This window comes from Cervus elaphus, chromosome 26 (genome assembly GCF_910594005.1).
Source record: "Cervus elaphus chromosome 26, mCerEla1.1, whole genome shotgun sequence".
In the NCBI taxonomy this organism is placed as follows: domain Eukaryota; kingdom Metazoa; phylum Chordata; class Mammalia; order Artiodactyla; family Cervidae; genus Cervus; species Cervus elaphus.
Genome location: NC_057840.1, coordinates 30899284 through 30921449, shown reverse-complemented (window position 1 = coordinate 30921449; position 22166 = coordinate 30899284). Strand labels below are relative to the sequence as shown.

Sequence of the window (22166 nt, the reverse complement as noted above, 5' to 3'; positions counted from 1 at the left end):
TATAAAAATGTCAAAATCTATTCAAAGTAAACTAAATGAATTAAATGTAATTAAAAGAAAATACTTTAAAGATACTATACCCTTTTCTATAAAATTATTCATTTTTTGTTCATCATCTGAATTGTGGGGTGATGAAGAACCTACACAAATGAAGACAATGGAAGGAACAGGCATACAGTCAGTCACAAACACTGAGTTGTCACAGGAAAAAGTACAAACAAAGTAATCTGGTAACACCGAGGATAAGTGCCCACACTACTGGACACAAGAAAATACTGTGTATATACTTAATAAAAATTCATGTAATATTACAGTAGCAATAGCAATCAGTAATACATTATTTTTCATGGTAGACTAACCTCTAGTATATATATTAACTCTAACCTATAATAATTTTTCCATAAGATACAAGTATTTGGCAAAATCTTCGTATATATTGTAAGTTAGAGAATAGATAAAGAAAATATAAGGAACTGTTTGTGAAATAAAATGTAAAAATTCTTGATATTAGTTAACTGAATAAGGTTTATCTAGTGGATGCTTTTGAACTGTGGTGTTGGAGAAGACTCTTGAGAGTCCCTGGACTGCAAGGAGATCTAACCAGTCCATCCTAAAGGAAATCAGTCCTGGGTGTTCATTGGAAGGACTGATGCTGAAGCTGAAATGCCAATACTTTGGCCACCTCATGCGAAGAGCTGACTCCTTGGAAAAGACCCTGATGCTGGGAGGGATTGTGGGCAGGAGGAGAAGGGGACGACAGAGGATGAGATGGCTGGATGGTATCAGCGACTCAATGGACACGAGTTTGAGTAAGCTCTGGGAGTTGGTGATGGACAGGGAGGCCTGGCGTGCTGCGATTCATGGGGTCACAAAGAGTCAGACACGACTGAGCGACTGAACTGACTGAGTGGCACACAGAATCCTGTACAAATACTATCCTGGTAAGGTTAATTTTAGAGTTAGCTTTCTAGATACGAACTTTAAAATTTTATATAAACTGTACTATTACCATACAGGTCTTTAAAAATACAGAGGGTATTACTTATAATTTTAGGTATGTTCAAATATTCACTTAAATTTAATGAGGCATGAAATATTTTATTTCGACTGTGACTTTCCATAAGCTTATCTAATATTTTTATAATTGAGATTTGTCTTTTTTTCTTAAAAAGATGTTTCTAAATTTTCATTGTATTTCTTTAACTTCTAACACAAGTCTTTTTTTATAAAGGAAATTCTAAGCAGTATTCTAGTTGACTATGAGAGTCAAACTATCTATTCTTTAAAAGACATTTCAAATGATAGCCATTAAAATTTTCAAAATCTCTCCAGCTTATAAATCACTTCCCTTCCTCACAATTCCTGTAAAAGTTTACCTGCTACTTTTCTTATCATGTTAATCACTTAACAGCTTATATTTTGAGTTTACACACATTTGGCCTTTCTCACTGAGCTGAAGTGAGAAGCTGGGACCCCATCTGATTGATCTTTCCATCCCTTTAGGACTCAGCAGAGTGCTCTGCCTGTAGGAATCTCTAAATAAACATCTGCTGAACGAATGAAGCTTTCTTGCTAGAAGTGAATGTCTAGAATATAACGAAGTAAATACAGCGGTTCTTCTGTGCTGATTTCTTTTTTATCCCAATGAAAGTACTGAACCTTAATAAATAAGGTCGAAATTTGACCTTTCCCCACAAAATCATACTTTCTTTCTTTGGCCAGGTGGAAAATATCCTTGACGTCTCTTCTCAGAACAAGTAAAACCTGTCAACATTGGGGCAGGAGCCAATTACTTCTAAAATAGTCTCATAAAAATTACTCTTCTAAAACTACCTTATTGCTGCTAAATAGCATTTATAGATCCTCATAAAGTCTATATCAAAAAATATCACACAGGAAACAATGAGAATACAAATAAGTGCCCTCCTTTCTCATATAAATATAATTCAGATTTAAAGAGGATAATGGCTATGAGAAGATATTATATATAATTTAAAATACTATTCATCTCTGACACTATATAATCACATGAACATGCAAAAATTAATACTTATTTTATTCGATATATTTTATATCATAGTAATAGCAAGACAGCATATCCTAACATGAATATAAAAGTATAAAAATGTTCAGTAACTCCAACAGAAAAATAGGCAACATAAGCCATAAACGTAAGTAAAAGAAGCAGATCTTTTTCCCGCTAACTGAAAATGCCTACTACTAGTTGTCATAACTTCCATGATAGCTTATGAAAAAGTTCCAAAAATGTTTTTAGCATTTCCTACTTGAATATATTTTACAAATTACTATGATTAAACAAACACAGAAAATACATATAGCTTTAAATTTTTTTTTCTCTAAGGTACATGGAAACTCCTGAGGTCACCATGTCATAATATGTGGCCCTGTGTTTTCTTCAATTTGAAATGTATATATACATATACATAGATACATACAGACACATACAATACTAAAAATATCCCAACATTACTGAAGTGCTCAGTGAAGCAATCTGAGTTCTCTGAAATAAAGATCAAACAGAGATGGCAGAAATAATTTTCTATGTTAATTCAGGATGGCAAGAATTTTCTATTTCAGAGGTATTGTTGCTTTATTTAAAAATAAACAGAAAGGGAAAACTATACTCGTAATTTGGATTTTCTCAGGATGTTTTTGAATAGAGATGATATTAGTTGGCTAAACTGTTCAGATTACAAATTTTGGTTATGGGATTTAAACTTTTCAAAAATTTTCTCCTTACTTATATGTATTATTTCAAATGAACACATTAGTTGTGATAAAGGGCACTTGACTACCTTTCATTTTCTATAATAGAGGTACTCTTCTTAGTATTTGTGATTCAGCTGAACTTCCAACTCACTTTTTATGCATTTCGTCTTCTCTCATAAATACAAACATTGTTTTCTAGTAACTATATCCAGAGGTTTATTCTGATTTCTATGATAGTTCTTAATATTCATGCATGACTAACATTTAGCTCCTGGTATATAAAACATGTTTTAGGTACAATTATTGCCTACTAGTTTGGGTTTCGGAGAAGGCAATGGCACCCCACTCCCGTACTCTTGCCTGGAAAATCCCATGGAAGGAGGAGCCTGGTAGGCTGCAGTCCATGGGGTTGCTAAGAGTCGGACACGACTGAGCGACTTAACTTTCATTTTTCACTTGCATGCATTGGAGAAGGAAATGGCAACCCACTCCTGTATTCTTGCCTGGAGAAGCCCAGGGATGGGGGAGCCTGGTGGGCTGCCGTCAATGGGGTCGCACAGAGTCGGACACGACTGAAGCGACTTAGCAGGAACAGTTTGGTTTGCTTTTCTAACAGCGGTCTTTCCTGGTATGCATGAATGGATATGACTTTTCAAAAACTCTTCAAACTTCCAGAGCACAATCAAAGGCTAAACTAAATAAGAGTTTTTGTCTAAAGATAAGAATCTGTGGTTTATCAATAATTTCTGAGGTCACAATTTTTACTTTGCATTTCAAACACCTGAAAAATGCCTGGTGTCATAAAATTCTGCCTGTTACAACTATAGAGTCTTTTCATGTGAACCAAAAAGCACAGTATATTTGAAAATGCTCAATGATGTTTGAGTTGCTCTGGTACAAAAGAGAGAATGTGGAGTTTTTTGCCACTATGCACTTTTTATATTTATCTACTTACATTTAAGTATATTTACATATTTATCTACAATTACCTCTTGCTGGGTTATTTCAAATTGTTATTTATACATACCTACTGAAAGTATGCCTTAGGATTAAAAGGAGTATTAATGTACTTTGACTGAATCTTGTTAAAACACATCTGATGGTCATTTAATACATTAAAAGACAATATATCACATGTCCATGTTATCCAGTTTGGTTTATAGACTTAACACACTGATAACTACATTCACATGGCCTTGAGGTAAGGTGAGAAGATCAGAATAGTACTGTATATAGTTGGAGGAAGAACAGCAATAATTAAGAGATATTATAATTCAAAATTATATCAGAAATAGCTTTTGTCCTGTGAGACGGGAAGTAATACTGCTCCACATTATTTGTTCAGTGTTATGCTACCAATGTTTAGCCTTAATCTTATAATATATGATAGTATATATATTATAGTTCCATGTGTTTCATTAGTGTAATGACTGAACTTAAATACGAAACTTAAATAATAAGAAAACCAGAAGGTGTATATATTTTGAGAAGAAATGATTAGCTTGAGCAATATCAGGAAAATGCAATTTTAAAAAGAAAACCTCACAAAAGCTTTCACGGTCCTATAACTAATAAAATGGTCAAATGAAATATGAGGAAGTAAAATGCACTTCAGTTTTTCCTATTCTTTAATTATTTACGATATAGTAGAACTACCTATGGAAAATCAAAATCTGTCTATGAACAGTGTTACTTTAAGCTAAGAACAGTCTTTCCAGGAGAAAGCTGATGAAAATTCCCAGCCTTCAAACACGTCTGTTAAAATATGAAGTTAAACTTATTAAATTTTAGCAAATTTTCAATCCACTAAAAAAAAAAACCCAATAAATTCAGGATCCTCTTAATTTTAATTAAGGAGAATTAAAAGTAATGTTCCTCTGAAATAGTAACATATACATAGGTTACCTAAGACCAATATTTGGATAACAAAGAACAAATGCTCTAATATAGCTATAAAATTATATATTACTTTGATAAAATCAAAACCAAATATAACTAGTCTACAATTATTCTAACTGTCCACAGTCACCATTAGACAATAGATGTTAAAAATCTCTCATAACATTTAAACAGACATTATTCAAGGATTAGAGCACTATTTTACCAGCTGACTCCAGGACTACCAAGAGCAAAGACAAGACTGTAGATAACTAAACTTCTGATCCAATGGTAAGAAATAAGATCTATTCCCCCCGCAAAAGTGTAAATATTAGAAAGCTAAGTAAACACCTGCATTACTCTCAACAGGTAATACCTGTAGATTTTTACCTAATGTGTTTCTTATAACTTAATTAGAATGCAAAGAATATAGTTACAATTTTAAGAATAAATAGGTAACATAAAAGCTCCATGTAGGTGTATTTTAAATGCTCATCTATAAAAATCTGGCACATTGTATTTTTTGTAGCACTACAACAATTAATAAAATAAAGAGGAAATTACCGGAAGTTGGAGATTTGCAGCGATCTTCTGGGACTACTGCCCCTTCACTAATATCGCACAGACCTGCTGAAAAACAAAACGCAGACCAAGTCATACCACAAGTTTATGTAAGTGCAGTTGTACCTCCTTTTTACGTTACATATTTAATGACAGTCCATTTTTAAAAACTCAGCAGGTTATCAGACTATGCTGGCATTGATATCATGCTCAGTAGCTTTGAGATAGGAATATAGGAGCATCCTGATATTAAAACTAACACAGCAGTCATCAGTTAAAATGAGTAACAATTTTCAATCTGCTGTTGTTCAAGGACATTAGACATAACAGGATTTTGTCCAAAGTCAGCAATGTGAGGGCATTTGTTATACTGCTTATTAGATTTCTCTTGAGGGAGAACAAATACTTGGTAATAAATTTGGTAATTTTTTTTTACATCATAGGGACTTTCAACTCATATCTCAAAGTTGTTTCTGCTAGGTATATTTCAAATATACTCCCTTAAATATTACTGAAAATAATTAAGAAAATATTTTGTACCACCAAATTTGCAACATTTAAAATACAATCATACCTTGTTTTATTGCATTTTGCTGAAATGGCTTTTTCTGAAAAACAAATTGGAGGTTGTGGGCACCCTGCATGGAGATGGCCTACAGACACCATTTTTTTTCAACAGTATTTGTCACTTCATGTTTCTATGTCGTATCTTGGTTAATTCTCATAATAATAACAAAAAAATTTGAAATATTACATTTTCTATGGTGATCTGTGATCATGATCTTTAATGTTACTATTTTTAATTGTTTTGGGGCACCACATACCACACTCACATAAGATAGCAATCTTAGCTAAGAAACATCTGTGTTCTGCCTGCCCCATTGACCTGCCCTTCCCATCTTTCTCTCTCTCTGTTCAGGCTTCCCTATTCCCTGAGACACAATATTGAAAGTACATCAGTTAATAACCCTACAATGGCCTGTAGGGGTTCAGGTGAAAGGGTGAGTCAGTCAGCCACTCTCTGTTCTCTTTAAATCCAAAACCAGAAATAATTAAGCTTGGCAAGGAAGGCATGTCAAAAACTCAGAAAGGCTAGAAATCTAGGCCTCTTAAGCCAAACAGTTATCCAAGTTGTGACAGCAAAGGAAAAGTTCTTGAAGGAAGTTCAAAGTGCTACTCCAATGAACACATGAATGATCAAGTGAAATGGCCTTACTCTTTGACAGGCAGAAAGCTTCAGTGGTCTGGATAGACGATCCCATCAGTCACAGGATCCCTTTAACCCAAAACCCGATCCAGAGAAAGGCCCTAACTCTCTTCAATTCTATGAAGACCAAGAGAGGTATGGAAGCAGCAATAAACGCTGAAGCTGGAAGAGGCTGGTTCATAAGGATTAAGAACAGAAGCCATCTCCACAACACAGAAGTACAAAGTGAGGCAGCAAGTTATCCAGGAAGTCTAGTGAGATAATTAATGAAGGTGACTAGACCAGCCAACAGATTTCCAATGTAGATGAAACAGCCTTCTATTGGAAGATGCCAACTAGGACTTTGTGGCCAGGGAGCTTGGGATAGCTGGACAATGGACAAAAGCTGCATGCCTAGGCCTCAGATGTTATCAGGTATGAAATCAACATATGTGCACGTTATGACCAGTATCTGCCTTTCTATTCCTCTGGTAAAAGACATAACGTCACAATCTTCACAGTCCCTAAGAGACCTCTTACAGTAACATGTAGAGAATGCTGAGTACTCAATTGGGCTTCCCAGGTGGTGCTAGTGGTAAGGAACCCACCTGACAATGCAGGAGACGTAAGGGACACAGGTTCGATCCCTAGCTCGGAAGATCCCCTGGAGGAGGGCATGGCAACCCACTCCAGTACTCTTGCCTGCAGAATTCCACAGACAGAGGAGCCTGGTGGGCTACAGTCCATGGGGTCACAAAGAATCAGACATGACTGAAGCAACTTGGCACACACGAGTACTGAATTGGGTTTATGAGGAGTGTCTTCTATTTTGAATTGTGTGTTACGGTCTTCATTGAATAGGAAGCTTTTGAATGACAGTTGTTTTTTCTTTTTAACTTTCATCAAACTAATGATTCTAGAAAAAAACCAAAACTAGTCTTTAGAGTTCTACAGTGATAGGTTAATTATAGGTATGCACGTATTAATCTCTGACATAATACCTATATATATAAACAAATCTTTTCTTGATAAAACCTTAAGATAGCAGGTCTTTAAACAGTAGAGCTATATGGAAACAATTCAAGTGTCCATTGGTGGATGCACAGACGAAAAAGAGTTATAAATATACAATGGAATATTATTCAGCCATAAAAATGAATAAAATTTTGCCATTTGTGACAATGTGGATGGACCTTGAGGATATTATGCTAAGTAAAGCAAGTCAGGCAAAGAAAGACAAATGCCACGCGATCTCATATTCCTCAACTAAGTAAATAAATAGTGGTAATATATTCCAGTATTACGATGAGCCTGGTACTGAATAAAAATAATTTGGTATTTTGTCAACTGTTTGAGAAAACTCTGGGAGACAGTGGAGCACAGAAGAGACTCGTGTGCTACAGTCCATGGGGTCACTAAGAGTTGGCACAACTTAGCGACTGAAGGGCAACTAAACTCTATAAAAATGTAGTTCAGTTCAGTTCAGTTCAGTCACTCAGTCGTGTCCGACTATTTGCGACCCCATGAATCGCAGCATGCCAGGCCTCCCTGTCCATCACCAACTCCCGGAGTTTACTCAAACTCATGTCCATCGAGTCAGTGATGCCATCCAGCCATCTCATCCTCTGTCGTCCCCTTCTCCTCCTGCCCACAATCCCTCCCAGCATCAGGGTCTTTTCCAATGAGTCAACTCTTCGCATGAGGTGGCCAAAGTATTGGCATTTCAGCTTCAGCATCAGTCCTTCCAATGAACACCCAGGACTGATCTCCTTCAGGATGGACTGGTTGGATCTCCTTGCAGTCCAAGGGACTCTCAAGAGTCTTCTCCAACACCACAGTTCAAAAGCATCAATTCTTCGGTGCTCAGCTTTCTTTATAGTCCAACTCTTACATCCATACGTGACCACTGCAAAGACCATAGCCTTGACTAGACGGACCTTTTTTGGCAAAGTAATGTCTCTGCTTTTTAATATGCTATCTAGGTTGGTCATAACTTTCCTCCCAAGGAGTAAGCATCTTTTAATTTCATGGCTGCAATCACCATCTGCAGTGATTTTGGAGCCCAAAAGAATGTAGTAAGAGTTGCTAATTTTCATTCTTAAAATAGCCTAGGAGGAATCATTTAGGAAGCTAAATTCAAGTGTGATAGGAATAATTTAGTTATTAAATTCTGGAATAAGCTAAAAATGCCTTCCACGCTTTCCATCTGACTCAGGGTAAAAGCTAAAGTAAAGTCCAAGAAGACTGGTTGATGCATATGATCCTATGGTACATGACTGTGGTATTTATTATGTGACTATGGGTATCCCATTACCTCTCTGACTTTATTTCCTCTCCTACCTACTTCACCGTCTCCCTGACTCTCTCTGCTTCAGCCACACTGACCCTTCACTGTAACCTTGAACTCACCAGTTACACTGCTTCTGAGCCACTAGACTTGCTACTATCTACCTGAAATGTTCTCTCTACAGACATCCTCATGGAGAACAGCTGTCTCCCTTAAATCTTTGCTCAAGATGCTCTATTTAAAATGTAACACCCTTGTCACTATTTCAAATCCCCCTCATTTAATTATTTTTTCCTTTGGCACTACTATGTAACTTACTATATACTACTTATCTTTTCAAACTCTGTCTTTTCCGGTATAATGTAAGCTTCATGAGGGTAGAGAATTTGGTCTGTTTTAATACTGTGCTGGCTGAAGTTTGTTTGGGCTCTTCCATAAGATGGTATGTGTGTGTGTGTGGGTGTCTGACTCTTTGAGACATGAATGGACTGTACCCCGCCAGGCTTCTCTGTCCATGGAATTTTCCAGGCAAAGATACTGGAGTAGGTTGCCATTTCCTACTCCAAGGGATCTTCCCGACCCAGGAATGGAACCCACGTCTTTTCTGCCTCTTGCATTGGCAGGCGGATTCTTTACCACTGCACTACCTGGTAAGATGGTATAGAAAAACCCAATTGAATTTTCTGGTCAACAACCCAGCAGAATCACGATAATTAGCAGATACATACATTTAGTTGAAATACTTCACTACTTGTACCCTGTGAGAATTTCATAATTTTTATTATGAAAATACTGTAGATATTTTAGTCAATAGTTCAACTGTATTTTAACACAGCTAAAAAATACTTAAACGACAATGTTTTATCTCATAAAATAATTTCATGAGTGCCATCATATTCTTTATGAAAACCTATTAGCACCAAGTAGTAGCAAAAAAAAGTTTCTCCATTCATACTGATCTATTATGAAAGCCAGAAGAACAATTTCATGGTATTTGGGCTTCACTTCAAGAATATATGCTAAAATATACACTTCAGCAAAAAATCTTTTTTGCATCAATGCAAAGAATTTTAGTACCAATTATTCTATATTTAGTTTTATTTAAAATAGAAATATTTTAGAAACAAGACACAAATATTCTTAAAATGTTAAAGTATGTTTTAAAATAATTTTCTCTTAATATTTATCTTTCTCCTTAATATTGTTCAAGTGAGCATAACAACAATAACATCTTAAAGTGATAAAAATTTAAGTAGTTCTCCTGTACCTAAATGTGTAACTCTTCAACATAAACTGAAGCAAATAATAATATGAATAATACAATAATGCTTATTAAAGAATAAAATAGGATGCAATGGAATGCAATAAAAAAATTAAAATCACATGGCAGAATTGGTGTCTAACCTTGGATGAATTTAGGCATTTAATTTCTAGTAATTTTATGTAAGTTATACTGAGGTACTAACAAGAAAAGAAATTAATTTCGTGAGTAATAAAACTTTTACTGCTCCTTCTCTATCAAGACAATGTTTAACTTTCTGACACTATATATTAATTTATTTGCTTAATAAAGAAACTGGATCGGAACACAAATATTTCAGTAGCTGTTTTCATATGCATATTATGAGATGAATTTAAGTAATGAGTATGTTATTTTAGATATAGATGCTTTAATAGGCTCTTTTAAAAATAAATGAGAAAAAAATAGTTTTACAGACAAAATACACTGTCATGACTTTACTGACGTGGAATGAATAACTTACTTAAAAAAGAAGAACGGAGTTTTTTCACAGATTCAGAATATAAGCTAGAAACGCCGCACATGCAAGAAGTCACAATCAGCATGCCTCAGTGAAGCAACGAAAAGCAAAAGAAAAAAAAGGAGACAAAGATACTAGAATGGTATGGTTGGGACAACAACTTCTGCTGAAGATAACACATGACAAAATGATCACACAGACAAAAATAGAAAAAAATATTCAACTATTGCCAAAGTGACAGTAAGGTCTATATCCCATCATCTTTTTCTTTTCTTCTGTCATGAATTATGAGAATTATTTAGTATCAGCAAAAAATGTCCTGAAAGCAACTGAGAAATGACTATCAGAAAGAATTTTAATTCAGAGAGATTGAGTTAGGAGATGTAGAACAGGGCTCCCAGTGGCATTCTGCAAACAGGTTAGGTTACATCTGCCACAGATTGAGTTTCTTGAATTTCCGGTGCCCCTGGGAAGGTCCTGGGGAGTCTGGAGCCCAGAGACCAGTTACCACCACTAGAGGCCCCATTAACATATGTCTACATGCCAGAGATCCAATGTCATTTTCTGTGTGTGTGTCATGAGGTTTGGAAAAAAAAAAGAGGTGAGGAATACTGGTATAAACAGCTAACTATATATGTGTTCCATGAGGCATTAGTATTGAAACATTTAAAATAAGATTAATTACCTAGCAAACACAAAAGAATGCTATAGAGAGAATTTTTAATGGATCTGGGCTTGCACTGAATCCAAGCTGTCTGAGAATGCTGTATCTCACAGAGTTCAAACTCACTTTTGCATATACATTTTGTTTTCATGTGGGAAATTATTCCTTTGATACTCAAAACAATAAACTGCTGGTCTCACACTATTAAACAGTAAAAGGGACAGAACTATGAAATTAACTTTTGTTCTGTAATGAGATAAATTTCCCTGTCATAGTAATTTAGCTAAAGAAGTCTGAAACTGTGGTTCCTTCCCAATGTTAAATAAAATCCTAGAATATTAAAAACAAATGCATAAACTAATAACAGTACAAAACAAAAAAGGAGGTTGATACCTTTTACTATTTTTTTGACAGTTTATACAAACAGATACAATCAGATAAGCTATTTACCTAACGGAAGTACTTATATTCACAGAAGTAAGTTGGCATTTATGGAAATCCTAAAGCTCAGGATTTCTTTCTTTTTACCTCCTGAAGGTTGTCGAGATTTACGGGGAGATCGGGGTTCTCGCCGATAAGGATCATTGGAGCCATACAATTCAATAGTGCCCAGGTTGAGGAGTACTGCTTTCTGGAGGTAGTCAACCATCGCAATACCATTACAATTGCCAAAAACTACCCTATGAATAGGAAAAGAACAAACATTTTAGTACAATTAAATAGTCCGAAGAAAAAGTAGTCTACAGGGCTAAAAAAGCACGATGGATCTTTAAGAAAATTCCTTTTGAAACAAAACACTATTACAGACATGCAAATACAGGTTACATATGCCTTCTGATGGAGCTGTGCAGATCTTCCGTATCAACGTATACAAATCAACATAAAAAATTTGATGTAGGAGTTGAAATTTAACTAAAGATATAAATCCCCATGCTAAGCAATGTGACATCTATTTTTTTTGACTATTTTGAACCCCTTGGGGAAGACATTCATTTCTACTGGGGAATAGGGCATTATATATTTGGAAAAGTTATAGGGTAACTTTTGGTTACCCTATAGGGTTACTTTTGGTAAAGTCAAGGGTAAAACATAGAAAGCATAGATCTCGGAGGCTTCCCTTTGGAGTATTCCAAATACTTTCTCAATCATGAAGAACAATGAATAAAAGCAACTATGAATGAAGGAACTTTATTCATTTAAGATCCCGTAAGCCAGGCGTTGAAAACTAACATACACAGAGGGGCTATATAGGTAAGTAAAACACGCCGACTAAGGACTGTGGTGACCTGAAGAGTGAACAACTCATCTAAACAGGGGAAGCTTCACCTCCGCTCCTGCTGACTACGGCCGACCAGGAATGGAGACGCGGGCTAGATAATCGAACTTTTCAATTAAAGCTCTAAATACAGATTTTCACATTAAAAAGTCTCAGCAATTAGTTCAAATTTTAAAAATACATGAAAAAGCCTAAACAAAGTATAGTTGTGAACCCAATCAGGACTGTGAGCAACTGATTTGCAACTTCCTTTGAAACATTCTATTGCTTCTTATTTCCAGTTTGTTTCTGTTATGGCTGTGAGCAGCAAAATACTAAAGAAAAAAAAAAAAGGAACATCTGTACTTCCACACTGTGGGACAGCAAATAAAAGACATTAGAGAAGACTATTTCAGGCTGTGGCCAGTCTTATCTACGTGCACAAACGCAAGAGATAGTGTAGGTGGTAGTAGCTATTGGAAGGAAGAAGGAAGAGGAATGAGTCCTTAGGGCTAGAAGCAAGGAAGGAGACTCGACCTACACAAGACAAACAGCTCTGGACCAAACAGTTGGCATGCGGTTTCTCTTTTATCACAATGCTGATTTTTTTAAAAAATAATTTTATTTATTGATTGACTTGTGGTTGCACTGGGTCTTTGTTGCTGCGTGGGCTTTTATCTAGTTGAGGTGAGTGGGGGTTACTGTCTAGTTACACTGCGTGGCTTCTCACTGCAATGGCCTGTCTTGTTGCAGAGCACAGGCTCTCGCGCATGCAGGCTTCGGTGGCTGAGGTCCGTGGCTCAGTGGCTGAGGCTCCTGGGTTCTAGAGCACAGGCTCAGTAGATGTGGTGTGCGGGCACAAGTTACTCTGCAGGCGGGACGTGGGATCTTCCCAGACTAGGGACTGAAACTGTGTCTCCTACACTGGTAGGTGGATTCTTGACCACTCAGCCACCAGGAAGCCAGACAGTGTTGATTTTTAAAACAAAAGTAAATACTTTATGATTCTATCCTATTATAATAAATAGTATGTACTATGAACACCATACACTTGAAGGCATGAACTGATAAATAAAAACACACCTGAAGTAAAGATGAATACTTTACTAAGCTATGACTATGTCTTTACAGTTTTTACAAGTTAACTATGGAAGGAGAAAGAATAAATTATGCAGCTATGGTTCAACATTTACAGAATCAATTTAGAACATAGTCTTCTGGGTTGATGTTAGACTTTTATTATACCAAATATTAACAAGGAAATTATTTCTCAGAGTATATCAAGGTGAGGAGAGATTCATTGATCCATGAGATATTTAATTTTAGATAAGGAAGTAGTAACAAGCACATCCAGAGTAAATTATTCAGAACAGAATTATGTTCCAAATAAACACTGAATTTGATCTGACACTGAAGCTTATACAACATTTTAAGTGATATAATAAGGATCACCCATTCTTTTTTTAAAAATATAAAAATGCATGGATGGAACACTATGAAGAGACACAGAAATACATAAATTATACTTACAATCCATAGGAAGAATTAACTGCCAGACTGGTTATTTGTTGTGGTGGTTCTCCACCCACCCACACCAACTGTATAACTAATTCTGTCTGATAACCTGGAGACTGTTTAAGTGGAGAACTTTTAACTCTGTAAGAAAGGAAAATATGTTGCCTTTTAACACATCTTCAATTATCTTATTAGCCTATGTAATTATAAAGTCATCCATCAATAACTATACAAAATAACTTTATATATGAAAGTATATGATATAAAAATGCAAAAATCAGAATCCTGTCCTCTAGAATCATTTAATCCAGTTGGAGATGAAACACATAGATAAGCAACAAATCATAGATAAGTTCTACATATAAATTGGGGAGGGAGGGGAGAAGTGAAAGGGGAGAAGGAGGGAGTAGGTAGAGAGGAATGAAAGAAGACCAGGGAAGGATGGAGAGAAGAACAAAGAGAAGCTGCACTCTAGGTCTAAGAGGAAAAAGAATCAAGTTACAGAAAAAACCCAAGATAGAAGAGTAGACTTAAAACTTGAAAAAGGTAGAGTATAAGTAGATGAAAACTGGCCTAAAACATAAGGAATTAAGGAAAATGTATAAAAAATGTGGGCAATTTATTTTTGTTTGCATAACCACTTTTACTACTAAAAAAATCTACTTTGACTTTGAGTTGGTAGTATTTTTGATAGCATAGAAGTGAAGGGAAGTGAAAGTCGCTCAGTCATCTCCGACTCTTTGTGACCCCATGGACTATAGTCCATGGAATTCTCCAGACTAGAATACTGGAGTGGGTAGCCTTTCCCTTCTCAAGGAGATCCTCCCAACCCAGGGATTGAACCCAGGTCTCCCACATTGCAGGCAGATTCTTTACCAGCTGAGCCACAGGGAAATCCAAAAATACTGCAGTGTGTAGCCTTTCCCTTCTCCATCGATGTTCCTGACCCAGGAATCGAACTGGAGTCTCCTGCATTGCAGGAGGATTCTCTACCAACTGAGCTATCAGGGAAGCCCCTTGATAGCATAGGCTATTCCCCCAAAAACTGCTCGATAGTGTCAAAAAATTGCTTTTGCAAAAAAATATGCTAACAAGATAAAGAAGTAGGAAAGCCACAAAGATTAACAAGTGTGTATGTTTGGTCACAGTAGAAGGTATGTGTAGTAATAGTAAGAATTAAAAAAAAAAAAGTCACTATAGCGAGATAGGCCAGGGCCAGACTTTGGAGGGTTTGTGAGGTCTGGCTGCAAAGGTCTGATGTTGGTAGAAAGAACTCAGGGCTCTGAAGTGCTAGAGTGTGAGTCTTGGTTCTGCCACTTAATGTCTTCCTGTTTGAAAGTGGGAATATTACTACTTAATCACAGTATAAAGATACTGTGAGTACCTCTGAGAGAAGTTTTTCAACGGCCAAATTATGCAAAAGGCATACATTTTCATTATTAAAGAATTAAAAGCCAGTGAAGGTTTAGGAGAAATATTCTGGGAAGATTAACTGTAGAATTTCACAAGATGAAGTAGAATAAGAAGACTCATGAGGAACTTCCTGTGATTCGTGTGATGCAAAATAATAAGACAGATTTGAAACGCATGAACTAAGTCTCAAAAAGGTTCATAAACTCCATTAAGGTAGATACCTTACCGTTACTTTTAATACTCCAGCAGATGAAGTACTCAATATTTACGGAATGAATGAACGAGCTGCAGGCTGATTAGAGGCGGAGGAGGGGAGAAAAAGAAGACAGTGATTCTAAGTTTTGAAAAAGAAAAAAGATGTCAGGCTGAAGAGCCAGTCTCAGAAGAAGACGTGGTTAACTTTGAGGGGATGGTAGGGGTCTTCAAGTGAACTATTCAGCAAACAGTTATACTCACTTATGTTGAGTGAGTTCACACAAAACTTACATTGGTTCAACTTGTTATAAGCATGTTAGAGGGAGCAAAGGAGGGGTTTGTTTATAAATGTGAGACTTTCTAAGGAATAAAGTTACTAAGCTAATACCTTTATTACTTGTAAACTTCAAGTGAATTTGGAAGATAAAATTTTTATAAAATATGAGCTATTTGTGTGACTACTTTTACTATTAAAAAAATCTACTTTTACTTCAAGGTGGGGACATTTTTGATTGCACAGACTCTCCAGTAATTGTTCTTGTAAAACATACACAAAGCCTGGTTATGCTAATGATTCTTGAGGCTTCTGCCTTGGACTAAATGTATAAAGAAGGACAGCCGGAAGTCTATTCCATGTTTAACCTCCTGACACTAAACTCAGAGAACCCTTTGGATCTTTCAGTTGGTACTTCCATGAAGAACACCACAACACCAGACCTTTTGCTGTCATATTTGCTAGACTCAGTCCAGGTAAGCAAAGGGTCATGATGCTGTCTGAGTTTTGGAGTAAATGTGAATCACCCAGGGTACTCTTAAAATGAGCTGAGTTGCAGTCACAACTGCCTGTGCAAAGTCTGCAAGTTAATACACTCGGAACTACACACTGGCTGAAGCAGAAGTTCTAATTTTCCTCTGGGAAACACCCACTGATCAGCCACAGCCATCCACCTCAAAAGACAAAAATAAAGACTGAGTAGCATTTCACCTCCACCAGAGACAGCCTCTGTCGACACAAGCACAGCCTGCAGAGTCCGAGTGTGCTGTTTTCTCCCTGTGTGAGTCAAGTAAGCTTCAACGAAGTGTCCACTCTCCCTCTGGCATACTTATGTGCACCTCAGATTCTCAGGGCCGCCCTCCTGGTTCAGTTGGTAAAAAATCTGACTGCAGTGCTGGAGACTTTGGTTCGATCCCTGGGTTGGGAAGATACCCTGGATGAGGGAACGGCTACCCACTCCAGAATTCTGACCTGGAGATATTCATGAACTACACAGTCCATGGGGTTGCAAGGAGTTGGACACGAATGAGTGACTTTCACACTTATATACTCACACTAAGATTTTCAAGAGCAGGAACAGGCATTCAGGGATAATTTCAGATAGCCATATATGGGCACATTTTAGATGTAAGTGATGAAGACACACAGAAGTCATAGAATTTTTATTTTACTTAGTATGAAGAAACAAAAACATTCTCAGGTAAAAATAACTTTAAACAGTCAAACATGCTGAAAAAGCCTCAACTGGTAAAAAATTAGAAATCGAATCAAGAAATGATGACATATGTTAGATTTTAAACATACAAAATGAGGGCTGGGTGGGCATTATGTTTAACGTGTATAATGGTTATATGCAAGTTATCATTTTAATGTTTTTAATATATTAACTTGTTTCCTTTTTAAAGACAAAGGGTAGAACTTATTTTTATGAAAAGCTCCATAATTTGTACAAACGTATTTTAAATTTAAAAATAATGTTTGGAGGCCTGGCAGTTTCAAAACGATTTGTCTGATTTGACTAATACCCTGCAAAAAGCACAATGAAAATACTTAAAAACAAAATCAAACAGCTACTTTTAAAAAGTTTCTTCAAAAGACAGTTACGTGCAGGGAGGGATGGAGGGGAGGCTGGGGTTCGCGGATGTAAGCTATTACACACAGAATGAATGAAAAACAAGGGCCTAATGTACAGCACAGGGAACGGTGTTCAACATCCTATGATGAAGAACACTGGAAAAGAATATTTAAAAAAGAACATATATATAGGTATAACTGAATCATTTTGCTGTACAGCAGAAATATAACATTGTAAATCAACTATACTTCAATGGGAAAAAAAACCACAACTGAATGAAGTACAAAAATAATTTGTACAAAAAACAAACAAAATCTAAGTATTAGTTATTTTCACATATCTCTGACTTTTAAAATTGGTTTTTGAGATTGTGGACTAAAACGATGTGAAGTTAACAATAACTGCATTTACCTGAAAACTATTAAAATGGTAAAAAAAATATATAAATATATATATAATTCAAATTGCCTGTGATTTAAAAGTCACTAGTGAATATGTGGATTTTAGACAAAAATCTCAAACTTGTTACCAAATCAAACCTCAAACTACTTTATATGCTTATAAAAATTAAACAAAAAACAGGAGAAATATACATGAAAATCAGAAGTGACATTAATGTAAATTTTACAAATTTAAGTTTAAAGTACTACAGAGTAAGTAACAAAAGGGAAAGATGTAGAATTCTTTTATTTCCAAGTCTCATTCTATCTAAACATATGCCAGACTGTGGCAGAAAGGAAGTATGTGTGTATATATACACATGGGATAGAAAGGAAAGGGGAGGGGGTAGGGAGGAGGGGAGAGAGTGGGGGGAGGGGGGAGCGGAAGAGGGAAGAAACCTCAGACCTCTCTAAGAAAGTAGCCGCTTCGCCTCCACGCATACACTCCAAGGCCCGACCAGCCTCCACCCTCGGCACCACTGACGCCCTGCGCTGGCTAACCCCGCTGTGCGGCGCTGTCCTGTGCACGGCGGGATGTCGGGCATCAACCCTGGGCTCTATGCCCGGGCTTCCCTGGTAGCTCAGCGGGTCAAGAATCCGCCTGCAGTGCAGGAGACCCTGGTACGATTCTTGGGTTGGGAAGATCCCCTGGAGAAGGGAAAGGCCACCCACTCCAGTATTCTGGCCTGGAGAATTCCATGGAGTGTACGGGCCACGGCGTTGCAAAGAGTCGGACATGACTGAGCGACTTTCACTTTTCACAGTAGATGCCAGTAGCACTCCTTCCTGTTGTGACAAATATTGTTTCCAGACATTGCCAAGCATTCTGAGGAGCAAAACCACCCCTGTTTGAGAACCACTGGCATAGAACACAATCTCAAATTTACGTAAGCACATAAAGAAGATTTAAAAAGCTGTACTTTTCTATAGCTCTATATCATGAGTGATTGTAATATAAAAAAATCTGCTTTATCTCTGGTTGAATGCATTTTTGATGACGCAGACAATCTCCTCAGCAACTATTGAACTATTCGGTAATGGTTCTAGTAGACCTAAAGTCAAAACAGTATAAAGACTGGTTCTTTTAACAAATGCAAACTGTCTTTCTGACTACCCTATCTTGAATCTACTACAGTCTGCCTTTTGCCCCCAACTTTTGTATTGAATCTCCGACATTTTCCACAACCACTTTTAGTCACGACCTTAATTGTCTTCTCTTTACACCCTAATTGACTTCTTTGTAAATATAATACTTTAAATCATAGTCTTCATGAAATCATTCAGTGATTTTAACTCTTTGTTTTCTTTCTATGCCATTTTTAAGGCTCATATGCTTTAAAAGTGACCAACCTAGACAGCATATTAAAAAGCAGAGACATTACTTTGCCAACAGAGGTCCGTCTAGTCAAGGCTATGGTTTTTCCAGTGGTCATGTATGGATGTGAGAGTTGGACTATAAAGAAAGCTGAGCACCGAAGAATTGATGCTTTTGAACTGTGGTTTTGGAGAAGACTCTTGAGAGCCCCTTGGACTGCAAGGAGATCCAACCAGTCCATCCTAAAGGAGATCAGTCCTGGGTGTTCATTGGAAGGACTGATGTTGAAGCTGAAACTCCAATACTTTGGCCACCTCATGCGAAGAGCTTATTCATTTGAAAAGACCCTGATGCTGGGAAAGATTGAGGGCAGGAGGAGAAGGGGATGACAGAGGATGAGATGGTTGATGGCATCACCAACTCAATGAACATGACTTTGAGTAAGCTCCAGGAGTTGGTGATGGACAGTAAAGCCTGGTGTGCTGCAGTCCATGCGGTCGCAAAGAGTTGGACACGACTAAGTGACTGAACTGAACTGATGCTTTAAAACTTTTAACCACTCAATAATATAAAAGTAAAAATAAATTTTGTCCAATTTACTCCTATAGAAAAGCAAAACGCATTAAATCTGGATTTCTACAATAAAGGCATTTACATAACAATGTTGTGATATTAAAGAAGATTCAGAAAAAGAAAAAAAATGATTACCGAACAACTGTATCTCTAAAGGCTGAAAAAACAGAATTTTCAGAACGCCAGAAAGCAGTCTACGTGTACATTTGATCCACATATAAACCCAGACTAAAACATGATGATGGATTGAGAAGAATGAGCTAGATACAGAGGAAAGATCCATGCTGCTCTACCAGTAGGTTTAGAGATCAAATCATATTACTTTAAGGATAAAATCATGGAATGCAATCATATTCCTCTTGGTGCCACAAAAAAAATGAGTTGGATTAACCACAGTGAAATGCAGAAAGAGAAGTAGTTATGTCATTTTACTCTATCATGGGAAAACATTACTTAACTTTACTAATGCTTATAATTTATCTAAATTAAGAGGTAAGTTCCAAACCATCTGTATTTTTCTTTAACTTACTTTAAACAAGGGACATTGTCCCGAAGCCCATCAGATGAACTGCTACTGGTAGAAGGATGAGACTGAGGGGGGATGGGCTGTGGATTGGCACTCCCAACCGGTGTTGGCAAAGGTGGAGCCTGTTCACCCTCCGGGGTTTCCACATCACTTATCTCATACAACAACCGAACTTCAAGCATCTGTTGTAAAATAAGACAGTTGACCCTCTCCTAACAATTACTGTTCATTTTGTTAGTTTATACATACACACATGTACACTAAAGTGGAAAGAACATTTTTAAAGGAAAAATTTAGTGAGCTTACTAAAGATAAAGATTTCACAAAGAAAAAAATGTTTCTGACTCAGCTTTTTAAAAATGATTGTGTGTTTGTGTGCAAGTACATTCACACATACACATTTTGATTTTAGGGTTTATGGCACTCCTGTTAATGCTAAATTAGATTAGGCTCATACTTATATCCTTTCCTTAAATGAAACAGAATGCATTTAAAGATTTAAATAAATGTTCAGTAAAAAGATATACATAAAAATATGCCTTTTCTTCACAAAAGGTAAATTCAATGTAAATACTGAGGTGTTTTAAAAATGAGTACGACAGTCTCCTAAGTGATTTGAAAACTTGTAAATGTCAGACATTTGACATTGAAAATAATTCAGAGACAACTACCGGAATGACTTCTGTAATCACTTCCTGTTTGCTGAATCTATAAATAATGACATGAGCTGAAACTCCAGCTATGCACAGCATTCTACTTTCGGGACACCAGGAGATGATCTGAATGGCATATGGATCTTCATCTACAATGTCTGTGTTTGGCTTCTCATCTTTATTTCTTGACTTCTCAAATACTTTAGATGTCTTTAGTTTATATAATACTTGTAGAGTTACTAAAAAAAAAAAAAAGGATAAAATATCTTAGTACAAAAAGAATAAAAGGGGATATATCACATCAGAAAAACAGCCTGTTTCTTGAATCGTATTTTTATTCCTATGTCTGTATTTCTTATTCTTTTACATAATGTATTCACTGCACTTCATCGACCAAAGAAGGTACACTCATTGTATTCATTTAAAAAAAAATCACCATCATGATGAATTTAGATTATCAAAAAAATGAGTAAAAAGATTAGAGGGAGGTGGGAGGGGGGATCGGGATGGGGAATACGTGTAAATCTATGGCTGATTCATATCAATGTATGACAAAAAAAAATAAATATATAATAAAAAAAAAAGATAAAAGCATAAATAAAAATAATAAAGCACATATTTTGCTTTACAGAATTATTTTCTCTCAGAAAGGTACCACTATTATCTAACACACTCCTTCATGATGAAGCATAATATACCCTGAGTTAACTGGATTCTAATTTCGTAATTAGTAGTGTTTGTACACTACTCATTCAAAGCATTCTTTCCTTTTTGCTAATGTAACCACTGTATATAATTCACATAGAGAGCATAAACTTTCATGATATAAGTTTAGAATCAGACACTAAAATTATTCAACAGATTTATGTTGATTTGAAACATATTCTCTCTTCTCTTATCTCTGAGTTAGGAAGAGAAGGTTTGAAAAAATACTGAAAAAAGGATTTGAGTATTTCTGCTGAGAATTATTCTTGATTTACGAATTAACATCCTTCAAATATCTTCATCTATTATAAATTCTACTCAAATACTTGATAAATCAAGCATTAACTTTACAGCCTCTAAATTTCAAATTAAATGTTAGCTATGCAATTATTACAAAACAGATTACATAAAAGCAATAATTGCATAGCATGTAACAAATAATATTCAGAATACTTACTCGCAGAAGCATCCCAGAACTTAATCGACCCATCAGCATGCCTGTGAAAAGCAAATGAATTAAGAATGTGTTGAAGAAAAAAATTTACACTAATTTTTTCTTTGAAGTTAGATATATTGTTACTTAAACATAGTTACCAAAATGAGGAAAAAGGTAAAATTTAGGATAAATTCATAGGTTCTATAAAATAACTTATTACTTAT

General features: G+C 36.1%; 1 protein-coding gene across 4 annotated transcripts in view; it reads right to left on the bottom strand.

Annotated features, from left to right (window-relative positions):
* STXBP5 (syntaxin binding protein 5) overlaps positions 1 to 22166 on the bottom strand; it is a 152858-nt gene that overhangs the window by 35100 nt on the left and 95592 nt on the right. For 3 of the 4 annotated variants that reach the window (XM_043887954.1, XM_043887955.1, XM_043887957.1), the window contains 7 exons: positions 21964 to 22004; positions 20820 to 21040; positions 20152 to 20330; positions 13852 to 13977; positions 11595 to 11746; positions 5173 to 5238; positions 81 to 140 (listed from right to left, as the gene is read on the bottom strand). In XM_043887954.1, the coding sequence (XP_043743889.1) occupies positions 81 to 140; positions 5173 to 5238; positions 11595 to 11746; positions 13852 to 13977; positions 20152 to 20330; positions 20820 to 21040; positions 21964 to 22004 (845 nt within the window). The remainder of the gene's footprint in view (positions 1 to 80; positions 141 to 5172; positions 5239 to 11594; positions 11747 to 13851; positions 13978 to 20151; positions 20331 to 20819; positions 21041 to 21963; positions 22005 to 22166) is intronic. The other variant, XM_043887956.1, reaches the window with a different exon arrangement.